Here is a 15,475-nt window from a genome sequence, read left to right on the forward strand (position 1 = left end):
AGTATAGTGCAGTGAGCATGGTAAAGTAAATATTTGTTGAGTTAGATTGAGTGATATGAAGTGCAACTATTAAAAAAAGAACAGAGTACTGCTATCAGTGCTAATATGGAAAATTTATTGGATATTCTTTGAAGTTCAAAAGTAAATGAATAGAATCCTGTCATTCACAGGGTGTAAAGATATGCGTTGATACATGCTTTTTAATTTTTTTTCTGAAAGAAAACAAAGAACGACCTTCTAGGTTATAACGGTGAGTTGAACACACCTCTAATTCCATTCCTGAAACCACATTAAAACCACAGTACAATTTTGGTTTTATTTAAGTGATATAAATTAAGGATTTCCACGTTAGTAATGCCAGACTAGATAGTATAAATCAACCCTGACTTCAGATCACTGCAAAAGCTACACACAGTATTTTGAATTTCGCTTTAAAGGCATTCAGAAAGCTAACAAAGTAAAATAATTATCAGGTTGAGATCTGGAAAAAGGCATAAATCCAGAGAGGTAAAACCAACATTTGGGACTATTTCTCTCCTGGAGATATTAATGAATTTCAAAAGAGGGGCTAAGAGGTTGAGCAGCCCTCTTGATACAAGCTAAAAAGTTAGGGCTCATGGCTTGCTAGGGATGATGTGAGTGCTGGTAAGTTTCTCTTCATTGGTTTGGGACCCCAGAAGGTCACATCCATGTAAAGGTAAGGGTGAACTGGAAATAGAACAGCCCTCAACAGGACTACAGCTTACCTTCAAATCATTTCAGTCAATGAAATTTAAATAATGTAGCCCCAGGCACCTGGCAAAAGCAAACCTCTGTAGGCTAAGATAATATCATGTAGGACCTTAAATTACTACAAATAGTCTTTCAAATACAGTGTGTGGCTCACAACCAAAAATAACGAGGCATATGAGGAGATACAACAACATGAATGAGAACCAGCAGAAACAGTAAAAATTAAAAACAGATGCCAGATTTTCTAGACATAGGCTCTATCAGACTGAACTTTCAAATAGCTATGCCAGGAGTGCCTGGGTGGCTCTGTTGGTTGAGTGCCCTACTTAGGTACAGGTGATGATCTCAGGGTTCTTGGGTTTAAGTCCCTCATTGGCCTCTCTGCTGTCAGTGAGGAGCCTGCTTTGGATCCTCTGTCCCTCCCTGCACCTCTCCTGCTCTCTCTCTCTCTCTCCCTTTCAAAAATAAATAAAAATGTTTAAGGTAAAATAACTATGCTAAAAACCAAACCAAAACAATGCTTACTGTGTTCAGGATCATAAAAAACTAGATTGAAGGGGCACCTGGTCAAGCATCGGAGTTCAGCTCAGGTCACATTCTCATAGCTTATGAGTTCAACCCCTGCCTCAGGCTCTGCACTGACAGTGCAGAGCTTGGTTGGGATTCTCTTTCTCTCTCTCTCTGTCTCTTTCCCTCTCCTTCTGTCTCTGCCCCTCCTCAACCTGTGCTTTCTTTCTCTCTCAAAATAAGTAAATAAACTAAAAAATTCCTAGGTTGAAAAATTTGGCAAATAATTGTGAATTACAAAAGGACATGTAGCAGAGTTGATGAAGCACCAAAAGAAAATGGTAGGAAGGAAAAGTAAAATAAATTTTAAAACTGTGAACAGATGAATTAACAGATATAATAAAGCTTAAACAGAGAATAAATGAACTAGGTAAGAGGTCAGAAAAAACAATCAAGAATGGATGAATCTTGAAAAGAAAAAATAAAATATAGCCCTCCCTCCCCCCCNAGGCTTATCATCTGTGTGTTTAGAGTCCCAGTGGAGAGATAGTCAGGGATAGAATCACTATTTGAAGAGAGAATGGATAAAAATTTTCTAAAATTGTCAAGACATTAAGCCAAAGAAGCTCAAAGAAGCTCTGTAAACCAAAGCAGAATGAATACAAAAAAATAACACCTTAAACACATCATAGTAAAAGTACTTTAGATGACAAAGAAAAAAAATCTTAAAACAGCCAGAAAAAGAGATTATTTTCAAAAGAGACCAATTAAACTGACAGTGGAAGCAAGAAACAATGGAATAACATATTCAAAGCACTGAAAGATAATAATTGGTAACCTAGAGTTCTATGCCTAGCAGAAATACCTTTCAAGAAGAAAGGGAAAATAAGCATTTTTCAGATATCCCTCTCTTTAAAAGTTTACTAAAAGAATTACCAAGAGACTCACACTAAATAAAATTTTTAAAAATTTTATTCATTAAAATTTTATTCATTTCCTGAGAGAGAGACAAACAGACTGAGAGTGGGGTAGGGCCAGAGAAAGAGAGAGACACAGAATCTGAAGCAAGCTTCAGGCTCTGAGCTATCAGCACAGAGCCTAACATGGGCTCAAACTCATGAACCATGAGATAATGACCTGAGCTGCAGTCGGATGCTTAACTGGCTAAGCCACCCAGATGCCCCTAAATGAAATTTTAAAGAATATTGTTCAAGCAGAAGGAAAATACCAGGTGGAAGCTTGGAGATTCAAGAAGAAACAAAGGGTAAAGATAGTAGAAACTGTGTGGGTAAATCAAATGAGTGTAAATTATATTAAAAAAACAATAATAATGTATTAGATTTAAAAGACAGTTAAAACATATGACAATGAGTAATAATTGGCAATGGGATAAATAGAGGTAAAGTGTGTGAGGTACATACATACTTGATATCCATGAGTCAAATAGCAAATCACATTGAAAATTTGAAAGTATCACCTGGAGAGAAGAGGAAAGTACCTGTTAAAATTGTACTTGGACGGTGTCTCGCTGGCTCATTCAGAAAAGATGCGACTTTGTCTTGGGGTTGTAAATTTAAGCCCCAAGTTGGGTGTAGAGATTACCAAGTAAATAAATAAATAAGCTTTTAAAAAGTTAAGACAAAACTATATTATACTTTGGTAAATAAGAGATGGATGTTATAATCTAGAGTAACTTTCAAAAGAGAGGTTTTTTTAAGTTTATAACTTTTAAGTTTTAGAAAAAGTGGAATGATAAAAAATAATCCAGAAGGCAAGAAAGGAAGGGAGGTACATAAAACAGTAAGACAAATAGAATAAATTATCATGATAAATGTTCCAGAAATTTTATGAAATATAAATGGATAAAAGACAAATTATCAAGTAGGATTTTTAAAATTTTATGTTTGCTTGTTTTTTAATGTTTATTCATTTTTGAGAGAGAGTACGAGGAGGGGAAGGGCAGAGAGATAGAGGGAGACACAGAATCCAAAGCAGGCTCCAAGCTCTGAGCTGTGAGCCCAGAGATAGACGCGGGGCTCTAACCCTTGAACCGTGAGACTGTGACCTGAGCTGAACTCGTACGCTTAACCAACTGAGCCACACAGGTGCCCCATGTTTGTTTGTTTTTTTAAGCTTATTAATTTTGAGAGAGAGAGCACGTGCTCGAGCAGGGGAAGGACAGAGAGAGAGGGAGAGAGAGAATCGCTAGAGAATTCCAATGCGGGGCTCGATCCCACCACCATGAAATCATGACCTGAGCTAAAATCAAGAGTTGGACACTTAACTGATGGAGCCACATAGGCACCCCAGTCTTTATGTTTTATAAGAGACAGATCACAGCATAAGGATACAGAAAGTTTGTAAGTAAAAGGAGAAGAATAAATATATCATGCAAGTACTAACCAAAGAAAAGTTGTCATAGATAGATTAATATTACATGAAGTAGAATCTGAAAAATAAGATGTAACAATTAAAAGTGTATATGCAATTAAATAATATGGCTTCATAATACATAAAGTGAAAAATAACAGAAGTATAATGAGAAATAGAAATATTCACAATAAGTAGGAGGAGAACTTAACACATATCTCTCAGTAATTGATGGAATAAGCAGACAGAGGAAATTAGGAAGATTATAGAAAATTAGAACAGTGTAATTAATGAACTTGACCTAATAGACATATAAAGAACACTGCATCCAATGGGTGCTGAATACCTTCTTTTCAAATACATATAACATTTACAAAAATTGACCATGTACTGAGATAAAAGCAAGTTTCAGATGTCAAAGGATTAAAATCATAATGACTATGTTCTTTGACCACATTCAGTTAATATATAAATTAGTAACAAAAAGATAATCCAGAACACCCTCATAATTTTAGGAGATTTAAAAATACACTTTTTAAAATATACTTTAATTTAAAAATATACTTTTAGGGGCACCTGGCTGGTTCAAGTTGATAGAACATGCAACTCTTGATCTTAGCATCATGAGTTCAAGCCCCATGTTGAACCTAGAGCTTACTTTAAAAAAAAAAAAAAAGTATATGGAGAGCCTGGGTGGGTGGCTCAGTCAGTAAGCGTCGACTTTGGCTCAGGTCATGATCTCACGGTTCAGGATTCAAGCCCTGCATCGGGCTCTGTGCTGACAGCTCAGAGCCTGGAGCCAGCTTCATATTCTGTGTCTCCCTTTGTCTCTACCCCTCTTCTGCTCGTGCTCTGTCTTTCTCTGTCTCTCAAAAATAAATAAACATTGAAAAAAAATTTTAAGTATATGTATACATATATATATACACACACACACATACATACTTGATAACCAGTGAGTCAAATAGCAAATCACATTGAAAATTTGAAAGTATTTTGAGCTGAATGACAATGAAAAGTAGTACATATTAAACTTGAGGACAGCCAGCACATCAGGCAGGCCTGGGCTTGGGACTGGAGCCTAAACCTTGTGGCCATATCAGCAGATGCTCACTGGTTGACAGCAGAAGAAAGGAATTAAGTTATACTTGACCTTAAAGTAACAAGATGGTCAGAATTAAGTGAAAGAGATGCCATCTACAAAGAATTCTTCAAAAATTTTAAGTTTGTTTGTTGTTTGTTTAGAGAGAAAGTATGTGTGAAGAGGAGGGGCAGAGAGAGGAAGGGAGAGAATCCCAAGCAGGCTCTGTGCCACTAGCAGAGCCCCACTTGGGGCTCAAATTCAAGAACTGTGGGATCATGACCTGAACCAAAATCAAGAGTTGGACGCTTAACTGACTAAGCCACCCAGATGCCCTTCCTTCAAAAACTTTAATCAGGCATTTGGCTTCATGTCCTGAGTCGCCCTTAAAGCAGAGAGATGAATCACCCAGAATGGTTCAGTGTGTACAGCAAGGTCCGGGTGACTCTCACCTCTCGTGACTGTGGTGAACTGACCAAAAGAGATGTGAAAGTGGTCAAGCCTAATGACAAAGCAGCTGCTTCTGGGTGACTTCTTCCAAAATGCCTATAAGATCTTACATACATCTTAGTTGCAGTGTTTTTTGAAGGCAATTTCCATGAACAAATTAAGTTGTAAATTTAGTTCACCTTATACTACATTTTGTAGTATAAAATCAGTGCTTAAACTCAAATTGATTTAAACTTGGGAAGGAAAACAAAAGTTGGATGTATCTAAAGGCATGCTTAGAGGAAAATTTATAGCTTTAAATATTTGGACAAGAAGAAAGGCAGAAAATCAGCATCTATCTCAAAAAGTTGACCAAAGGGTAGATAGTACTTTATACCTAAGGAAAATAGATATATTGAAATAAAAAGTTAAGAATATTAGTTACAGGATCACCTGGGTGGCTCAGTCGGTTGAGTGTCTGACTTCGGCTCAGGTCATGATCTCATGACTTGTGGGTTCAAGCCCCACGTCGGGCTCTGTGCTGACAGCTAGTTCAGAGCCTGGAGCCTGTTTCGGATGCTGTGTCTCCCTCTCTCTCTCTGACCGTCCCCTGCTCACGCTGTCTCTCTCTCTCCTCTCTCAGAAATAAATAAAACATTAAAAAAAATTAAAAAGGTGGGGATGAGCACTGACTGTTATGTGGAAACTAATTTGACAATAAACTATTAAAAAAAAATTAAAAAGAATATTAGTTACAAAATAGGAAAAAATACAGAGAAGCAGTAATAACCGAAATGTGCGCTTGAAAGAGACTTTAATAAAATTGATATATCCCTGGTAAGACTTACTAAGTAAACAAAATGGAGATATCAGACACTATAGACATTAGGAAAATAATGAGAATAGGGGCTCCTGGGTGGCTCAGTTGGTTAAGCATTTGACTTCAGCTCAGGTCATGATCTCCTAGTTCATGGGGTCAAGCCCTGCATCAGGCTCTGTGCTGACAGCTAGCTCAGAGCCTGGACCCTGTTTCAGATTCTGTGTCTCCCTCTTTCTCTGCCCCTCCCCAACTCATGCTCGCACGCTCTCTCTCTCTCTCTCTCTCTCAAAAATAAATATACATCAAAAAAATAATGAGAAGAAATTTATACCAGTAAAAACTTAGATGAAATGGACAGATTTCCTGAAAAACTTAATTTACCCAAACTGACACCATATAGAGAATCCTTAATAAAAAAAAAAAGAAAAACCTTAATAATTACAATCCTACCAAGAAACAGAATCTGTAATTAAAAATTTTTTATGAAGAAAATTCCAGGTGAAGATAACTTTACCAAGATTTACGAAAAATTTAAGAAGGAAACACCAATCTTACACAAATTCTTCCTGAGAAAAAGAAGAAATGCTCCCAAGTAATTTAGTGAAGCTAGTATAACTATGATACTAAAATGTGAAAGGACATTAATCCTAAACAAAGCATCATCAAATTGAAACTAGCAATATACGTAAAAGTATTCTGCCCCCCAGCCAAGTTGATTTACTCCAGAAATGTTGGAAGATTTGACATTCAAAATTTAATCAGTATACACTAATGTAAGATCTTAATAATAGTGGAAGTTGCGAGAGGGGTGTATGAGAACTCTGTAATCTTCACAACTTTGCTAACATCTAAAACTATTCTAAAATAAAAAATTTTGGGTGCCTGGGTGACTTAGTCAGTTAAGCGTCCGACTTCGGCTCAGGTCATGATCTCACGGTTCGTGGGTTCGAGCCCTGTGTTGGGCTCTGTGCTGACAGCTAGCTCAGAGCCTGGAGCCTGTTTCAGATTCTGTGTCTCCCTCTCTCTCTGACCCTCCCCTGCTCATGCTGTGTCTGTCTCTCTGGCTCTCTCAGAAATAAATAAAACATTAAAAAAAATTTTTTTTAATTTTTATTTAAAAAAATCAGTATAATTCACTGCATTAAGAAACGAAAAATCATAGTGGATGTAGAGACAGCTTTAGGTAAGATTCATCCTTCTTTTGTAATAGATCTATTAATCTAGGCTTAGAGAGGAATTCTTTAACAAACATTTATAAAAGCCTATTGCAAACCTCATATGTCAAGATGTTGAAAGCTCTCCTTAGTGATTGGGAACAGATAAGGATGCCAGTTATTAATACCTCCATACAATATCACATTAGAAGTTATACCCAATATAAGAAGGCAAGAAAAAGCAACATAGGATATAAAGATTGGAAAGAGAGAAACAAAGCCATCGTTATTTATTGGTGATATGATTGTATGCAGAGAAAATTCAAAAGAACTTATAGATTATTAAAATCAACAAGTGCATGTAGCTGCTGGATACAAAGTTAATAAGCAAAAGTCATTTGTGTGTTTCTATTACCACCAACAAACAAAATGAAATTTTAATAAAAGATGCCATTTACAATATCATCCCTAACAATCTATCAGGTGGTGTGTGATACCTCTAAGCAACAAACTATAAAACATAATTAGAGAAATTAAAGGAGATCTAAATAAATGGAAAGAAATAAAACGTATGTTGATTTTTGGAAAACTCAATATTGTAAAGCTGTGTTATTCCCAAATAATATACCTGTGGATTCAGTATGAAGTCAACTATTAATAGACCATTTGATTCTAAAATTCATATGTAAATACTGAGGATAGATTCTAAAATTTGTATGAAAATGCTAAGGATAGGTTCTAAAATTAGTGTGGAAATAGTTTAAGTCTTGAAGAGGAACAAGGTGGGAGGGCTTGATCTACATATCAAGGTTTACTATAAAGCTAGAGTAATTAGAATTATTAGTGCAAGGACAGATGAGCACTGAAACAGAATAGAGAATCCAGAAAAATTGCACCATTTGTGGACACTTGATTTACACCGGAGGTGGTCCTGCAGAGTAAAGGGGAAATGATGGTGTTTTTCAATAAGTGTTTTGGGGATATCTGGGAAAAAACTAAACCTGACCCATATCCTATTTCAAACACAAAATAAATTCCAGATGGATTAATACCTTCATATATGAAAGGCAAAACAATAAAGCCTCTAGTATTTATGATACAAAAATATCTTCATGACCTTGGGGTAGAGGACAATTTCTTAAATACAGGACACAAAAAGCACTTACCATACAGAAACTATTGTTAAGTTGGACTACATTAAAAGTAAGAACTTGTATTTATCAAAAGACCCTATTAGGAGTGTGAAAAGTCAAGGTGCAGAGTGGGAGAGTATTTGCAACATAGTCAGCAAAGGGCGCTTGCAGAATATATGAAGAACTCCATCCAGATCAGTTGGACAAGACTTGAACAAGCACTTCACAAAAGAGAATATCAAAATGGCCTGTAAAGATATGAAAAGATCTCCATCCACATTAGTAATTGTGAAAATGCAAAATAAAACCACACTGGATAATTCTACACACCCATCAGATTGGCTAAAATTAAAGATGAATTAAAGATGACACCAAGTGCTGGCCTGGACGTATAGCTGCAGGAATGCTCATACACTGAAATATAACTTTGTACGTCCACTGTAGTAGATAATGTCTAACTTGTCCAAAGTTGAACATATACGTACCCTGTAACTGAGCGTTCTAATTCTAGGAATAGACCTAACAGAAATAGCAAAGAGAAATGCTTAGGAATATTCATAGCAGTTGAATTCACAATAGCCAAAAATTGGAATTAGACCAAATAATCACTGATGGTAAAAAGGAAAATTGTGGCACATTCATATGGTGGAACTGTACACAGTACTGACGGTGAACTACAATGGGCAAAGCATGGATCAATCTTACAAACATAATGTTGAGCAAAAGAAGCCAGACACAAAAATACATACTTTGATTGTTCCAATTACAGAAAGTTCAAAAACAATGAAAGCCATAGTGCTTGTGGATACCCACACGCTTACATGCTAAAACTATAAAGAACAGCAAGAAAGTGATTTCAATAAAGGTCAAGAGAATGATTTTCTTTGGGGAGAGAGAGACATTTTACATTTGTTTTGTGTACTTTTCTGTATGTTTATCATACCTCACAATAAAAAAGGTTAACAAAAAGTGATAAAGCTACAAAAATGCAGAGATTTTTGTAGAAATTTTTAGAAGCTAGGAAACAAATGAATTAGTGTTCCTTACTTAGCTAATTCAAGAAAGCTAAAGTTATGTGGAATACTGAATTTCAGCACAGAAGCCTCAAAGAGCAAAGAAATTGGTAGTACCAGTTTCTAGAATTGGGGACTGTGGGTTAAGGGAGTAAGGGGATGGGCACTAAGCCAAAATAAGACTAGCTGGAAGCTGTTTAAAAGGCAGTTACCACCCTAGTTGCCACTGGGCAATTGCCTCTCCTCTAGGTCTGAAGCCTAGTCTCTAAAAAAAAGTGTAGGGGCAGCTGGGTGGCTTAGTTGGTTGACTGTCTGACTTTGGCTCGGGTCATGATCTTGTGGCTTGTGAGTTCGAGCCCTGCGTTGAACTCTGTGCTGACAGCTCAGAGCCCGGAGCCTGCTTCAGATTGTGTCTCCCTCTCTTTGACCCTCCCCCACTCACACTCTGTCTCTCTCTCCCTCAAGAATAAATAAACATTAACAAAATTTTTTTTTAATTAAAAATTTTTTAAAAAGTGTAAACCCAAGAATTCTGGACTAGGAATACAACTGTGGACATCATTACCTTGCCCGAAACCAGTGAATTAAGCGGCCGTGTGCATCCTCAATACTGATAAAGAGAATTGCCTAACAGAGGCCCACCCTGATCACAGCTGGTGAAGCTCCAAGTCTGCAGTCTGTCCGGCAACTCTCAGAGCCTTTTAGGCCCTCATTTTAATCATGAGCAGACACCAAGGATTACCATCCACCTCAGGAACATCTTGAAGAGTCAAACAACACAAACCGCAAAAAGCAATGTGAATGAACTTAAGATTCTTAAGAACATATAAAACTTCTTAAAAAAGGAAAAACTATAATATCTCCAAAAAGATATAGGAAGATAGTGAATCCATTAAACAAAAACATATTGCTCTTATTAAGAGATTTGTAGGCTGTTCATTCTGTCCTTTGTTTTTTGTCCCTTGTTTTCAGCATTGTTTGTTTCCCAAATAATATATTTTTCTTTGTCAAATTTATTTTCATGATTGTGGGGATAGGATATGTCGGGTAATAATAGATGTGAGTTAAAGTAAATGTAAAAACTTTAAGAAATGGAAAACTGCTGACAAGAAATTTATAATTTAATATTCTATCATGATACCAAGGATGTCTCTTCTGAGCTGATAAAGTAGCTTGCTTCTCTCATTGCATTTCACTTTGATTTTTTTTTTCTCTCTTCCATGTAAAAAATTTCTCTTCTCATATTTCTATCTTCATCTCCTTGTTTCTTGGTGTCTCTTCTCCCTGAAGATCACTACATTTCAAGCTATCGGAAAGGTATCCGACTAAAATGTGCTAAGAGCTTAATACTTGCTGTCTGTCACACACAGTTTATTAGTTTCATTAGACCTTTTTATTAGTTGTAGTTGAGTAATTTCAGACAGGCTCTCCATCCTCCCTTTCTGTTTTAATGTAAGTGTTTTCTCTGGACCTGCTGTATAATTTGGCAGGATATTGAGAGCTGGAGGGGTGAGGAAGGAGAGACCATGTTTCTCTTTCTGACTTTTGAATGTGGTCACCTGGTGCATGCCTGGACCTTGGCTTCTCATACGTGAGCTGTTTCCTGAATCTTAGATGGGAAAAGGCTGTAAAATGTTGTGACTTTTTTGGTGTTGCTTTATAAAGACCTTACCCATCATCATAATTTGTACCACACAGTTGTCTATGGTAGGAAATAACTCACCAGTCTGTGAGTAAGTGAGGATTATAGAATGAAAGTAGCCCTCACTAAGTTCAGGAGAGCTAGCTGTATATATGCAGGAGACAAGTGCTTGAATCATCACTTGCCATTTGGCAGGCCAAAGCCTGCATCCTAAGGTGGCCCACAGCATTCTCAAAAGAGATCTTTGCTGTAGCAACTGTCTTAGTTTATATGTGTATATTTCATTCTTTGCTGTGTTCTACATTTCGGAACCACAAATAAGTTCCTACCTTTCATAGATCCATTCACTCTGTCTGTGTTGTGACCCCTCCATTGTTACTTCCATCTTTTTTTCCCCCTTCTTTTGGGTTGTTTTCTCTCTTGCTCCTTAGAACTTCCTGGGATTTTTGTTTGTTTAAACAAACTTAGGCCTTGATTTCTTTTTTAAAAACAATAATTTCTTTAACTTAGAAAGGTACTTCATCCTGCATGGTTAACAACTAACCTTGTTAACACATTCTTTTAACTCGCTTATTCTTTGTATTCTTTAAGGAGGCACTACAGTTCGAAAGGAGATCATCAAGAATAAAATCAGAGCCATTGGGAAGATGGCACGGGTCTTTTCAATTCTGCGGTGAGGATGAATCTGTCATTACAGTGTGAGATAAAAGTATTTTGAGAGAAAATCAGAAGTTGATTTCAGAACAGTTTTTTAGAATTAAAGTTTAGTATGATTGGATAGGACTTCAGAGCTGAGTGCAGATTGAATCTGACCTGTATGTTAAAGTGACTAGAAATGTTTTGGCAAACATTCCTTTGGTATAAGCTTACATATAGTGAATGGAGTGATTTAGTGCGAATTCCTGGATCCAGATTGCCTGTGTTCACATCCTGGCTCTACCTCTTTTTTAGCTGTATAGTTTGGAGCCTCAATTTCCTGGTCTATAATAGAGTGATAATAAGACCTGCCTTACACAGTTATTAGGAGGATTCAATGGGATGGTATATGGGAAACATGAGAACAGTGTCTGGCTATTAAGTACCTGTAACTGAAAAGCAAGAACTGGCTGGTTGTTTAAAACTGGAATACTTACATAAAACATCTGTTTTTTAGGTCAGGGAAGGGGTAGGAAGAAGGAAAACTGTCCTCCATCTCTGTGCATCTTTTCTTAACTTCCTTCTAATATCTTTGAACTGCTGAGTGGTAGACACCGGGCATTAATGCAGGACTTTCACCTTCCTTTGCAGGGAAGAGAGTGAGAGTGTGCTGACTCTCAAGGGCCTGACACCCACAGGGACACTCCCTCTAGGTGTCCTCTCAGGAGGAAAGCAGACTATTGAGACAGGTGAGTCTGAGCAATACGGGCTTCATGGAAGATGTGGTCCCATTACCCAGCAGTCAACATACAATTTAAAATTAGGGCTTCTTTCAAGAAATGATAATGGAGCAATCCGGCATCCATCTGAGAGAAAAGCGAATCTTGACTCTTCTCTCCTTACATGAAAATTAATTCAAAATGAATGAACTTAAATATGAAACATAAAAAACAATAAAACTCCTGGAAGAAAGTATGGAGAGTATTGGAGTAGATAAAAAGTCCTTAAATAAGACACAAAAAATACTAACCTTAAAAGAAAAAAAATCAATTAAATTTCATAAAGCTAAGAATTAAAAAAAACTAAGAATTTCTATTTACAAATATATATGATTAAGAAAGGGAAAAGGCAGGCCATTAACTGAGAGAAGATTTTTTTTGCAATATGTATGTCTGACAACGGGCTTGAATTCAGAATATATGAAGAACTACAAACTCCATAAGAAAAACACAACTAATGTTTTTAATGTCAAAAGATTTTAACAGGCACTTCACAGAAGAGGATATCAAAATGTCCAATGAGCATATGAAAAGATCCTTAATAAGGTTACTCATCTGGGAAATAGATATGAAAACCGCAGTGAGATGCTGCTACACATTCACCAGAATGGCTAAAATTAAAAGTCTAATAACACCAAGTGTTGGTGAATTTTGTGGATAATAGAACTAGATACGTTGTTGGTGTATTTGTAAATCGGTTCAGCCACTTTGGAAAAGTGTTGGGCAAAAACATGTCCTACCCTGTAACCCAGCAATAAGACCTGGTATATATTGAAGAGAGTGCACGCATATGTCCTCCAAAGGATATGCATACGGATGTTCACTGTGGCTTTAGTCATAATAGCCCCAAACAAGAAGCAACCCAAATGTTCAGCGATAGTAGAATAGATAAATGTGGTCTGTTTATCCAGGGGAATACTACACAGCAATTAAAAATCACATTACAAATACATGCAAAGACACGGTTGAACGTCACAGACATGGTAAACTCAAAAAGCTAGGCACAAAATGGCACAGACTGTCTGATTTATAGTATATTCAAGAATAGGCAAACTAGCCAAATGTTAATAGAGGTCAGAATGGCACTTCCTCTGGTGGGAGACTAATTGACCCTTAGGAGCAGAGGGGACTTCTGGAGAAGTGGGGGTGGTGCCTGTATCACTCTCTGGGTAGTAGTTACACAAGTGTATTTGTACATAAAAACTTATAGAGCCGTACACTTCAGATTTGTGCACATGATATGCCTCAACTAATGTATGTTTCATACCTTAAGTTTTGGGTGTTAGAATGTCTCAGAGAGGGTGTTTGCCTCTGCCTGTAAGCTATATTCTACTCCACTGCCACAGTCACCTATCCATTAGAGTGTCTGTTCTAAAAAGTGTGTGGATGCTGGATTGTAAGGAGAGAGCTGTATGGAACCCTGGAATGAAGAGTTATCGATGTTTGTTAGAACAGACACAGATCTGCTCAAGCAAGACCATTAATTCCAGGCACAAAAACTGGAGTTGAAGCATTAGCAACTTAAACTAGAGTTTCACTGCTTTTTGCCCTCTTGTTTTACTGAATTGTTTCTATTTAAGTTTTTCTTGTCCCATTACTTAAAAGAATCCTTTACATTTTGTGGAAAGTCCACTTATATTGATTACTAGGAACAAGCCCCCATTTCCCCTTTCTTTTTATAGGATTGATTTTCTCCTCTTTCAAATTAAATACTGAAATGTTAGAGTTTAGCTATTTAGGAGGAATGAACATTTTCTCCTTGGAAGTATATAACTAATTTTCTTAATTTCACTAGTTTCATAGGAAGGATCAGTAAACTATTTCAGGTTGAATTTTTTCTCTCAAATAAATGTGCAGTTTCTTGTAAGGGAAAATACTACCCACCGTTACTTTGGTAATTAGTCAGGTGAGCTGCTCTGAGAGCAGTTCTGACAGGTAGGTTGGAATTAGTCGGAAACACCAGGGGTGAAGAAAAAGGGAGTGTCTTCTACATCCTTACTTGAAAAGTTTTGGAAACTTGCTGATCCACAAAGTTGTTGTTTTAATCTAGACCTTGAAAGAGCAAATCAGAGATGAATAACGAAGAGAATTTTGTAGACGTGTCATTTGGAGATTTGTTTATAATCTTTGATCTGCTTTCTGTTCTCAGTCCCAAGTATATTGTTTCTCTTCATTCCTAATTGGAATATTGGTGTTTTAATCAAATAGGGTTTTTCGTTGATACTTTTGAAATTGATGGACATCTTCAGGAATGTATAAGAACAGAACTAAAGGTGGAGCCAACTTTTTAGAGTTCCTTCTCTCTCTTACTGACTGACAGGAACAGAATTTATTTTGTCATTTTCTCGTCAGAATCTCAGATCTGTAGGTTCATTGGCAAACGGGAGCATTAGCTAAAAAAGACCTTTTATTGTTCTTGTAACTTTTTAAAAATTATTAACCTGATATTATTTTATGTTTTAATATAATTTATTGTCAAGTTGGCTAACATACAGTGTGTACAGTGTGCTCCTGGTTTTGGGGATACGTTCCCATGATTCATCGCTTACATATAACACCCAGTGCTCATCCCAACAAGTGCCCTCCGCAATGCCCATCACTCATTTTCCCCTCTCCCTCACCCTACTGTTGCCATAACTTTACTTGGAGACCTTTCAACCAAACTATCCCATGTGGCCTTAATAGCACACATTCATTTATGTCTTACCTTGTTCCACAAGGGATTGGAGTAAGTTACAGTACACATATAATACAGGGAAGTAAAGGAAAGGAAAGAAGCTGAGAATTTGGAGCCCAAAGGAAAACAAAACAAAACAACTCAATAGAGAGCCACAACTTTTACTACAAGCTTACAAAATAAAGAGGAGTGCCAAGAATTGAACAAGATTCACAAAGACCATAAAATAAAAACCAGTTCACTTATAAATTGGACTGTGTCAGAGTTAATGTTTGTGCTACAAACTGAGCCATCATCAAGAAAGTGAAAAGACCAGCCATAGAATGAAAATATTTACAAATCATGCATTTGATAAGGGACTGCTATCTAAAGAATGTAAAGAACTCTTATAATTGAATAATAAAAAGACAAATAACTCAATTTAAAAATGAGCAAAAAAGTTGAATAGACATTTTCCCAAAGACATACAAATGGCCAACAGGCATGTGAAAAGTTGTTCAAC

At 36.6% G+C, this 15,475-nt stretch overlaps 1 protein-coding gene across 2 annotated transcripts in view; it reads left to right on the forward strand.

The window, feature by feature from the left end:
• Positions 1-15,475, forward strand: part of PPP3CC (protein phosphatase 3 catalytic subunit gamma) — a 102,591-nt gene that overhangs the window by 77,229 nt on the left and 9,887 nt on the right. For both annotated transcript variants that reach the window (XM_077766608.1, XM_077766609.1), the window contains exons 11-12: positions 11,473-11,554; positions 12,169-12,266. In XM_077766608.1, the coding sequence (XP_077622734.1) occupies positions 11,473-11,554; positions 12,169-12,266 (180 nt within the window). The remainder of the gene's footprint in view (positions 1-11,472; positions 11,555-12,168; positions 12,267-15,475) is intronic.

Source organism: Crocuta crocuta, unplaced genomic scaffold (genome assembly GCF_008692635.1).
Source record: "Crocuta crocuta isolate KB4526 unplaced genomic scaffold, BGI_CrCroc_1.0 scaffold225, whole genome shotgun sequence".
Taxonomy (NCBI): domain Eukaryota; kingdom Metazoa; phylum Chordata; class Mammalia; order Carnivora; family Hyaenidae; genus Crocuta; species Crocuta crocuta.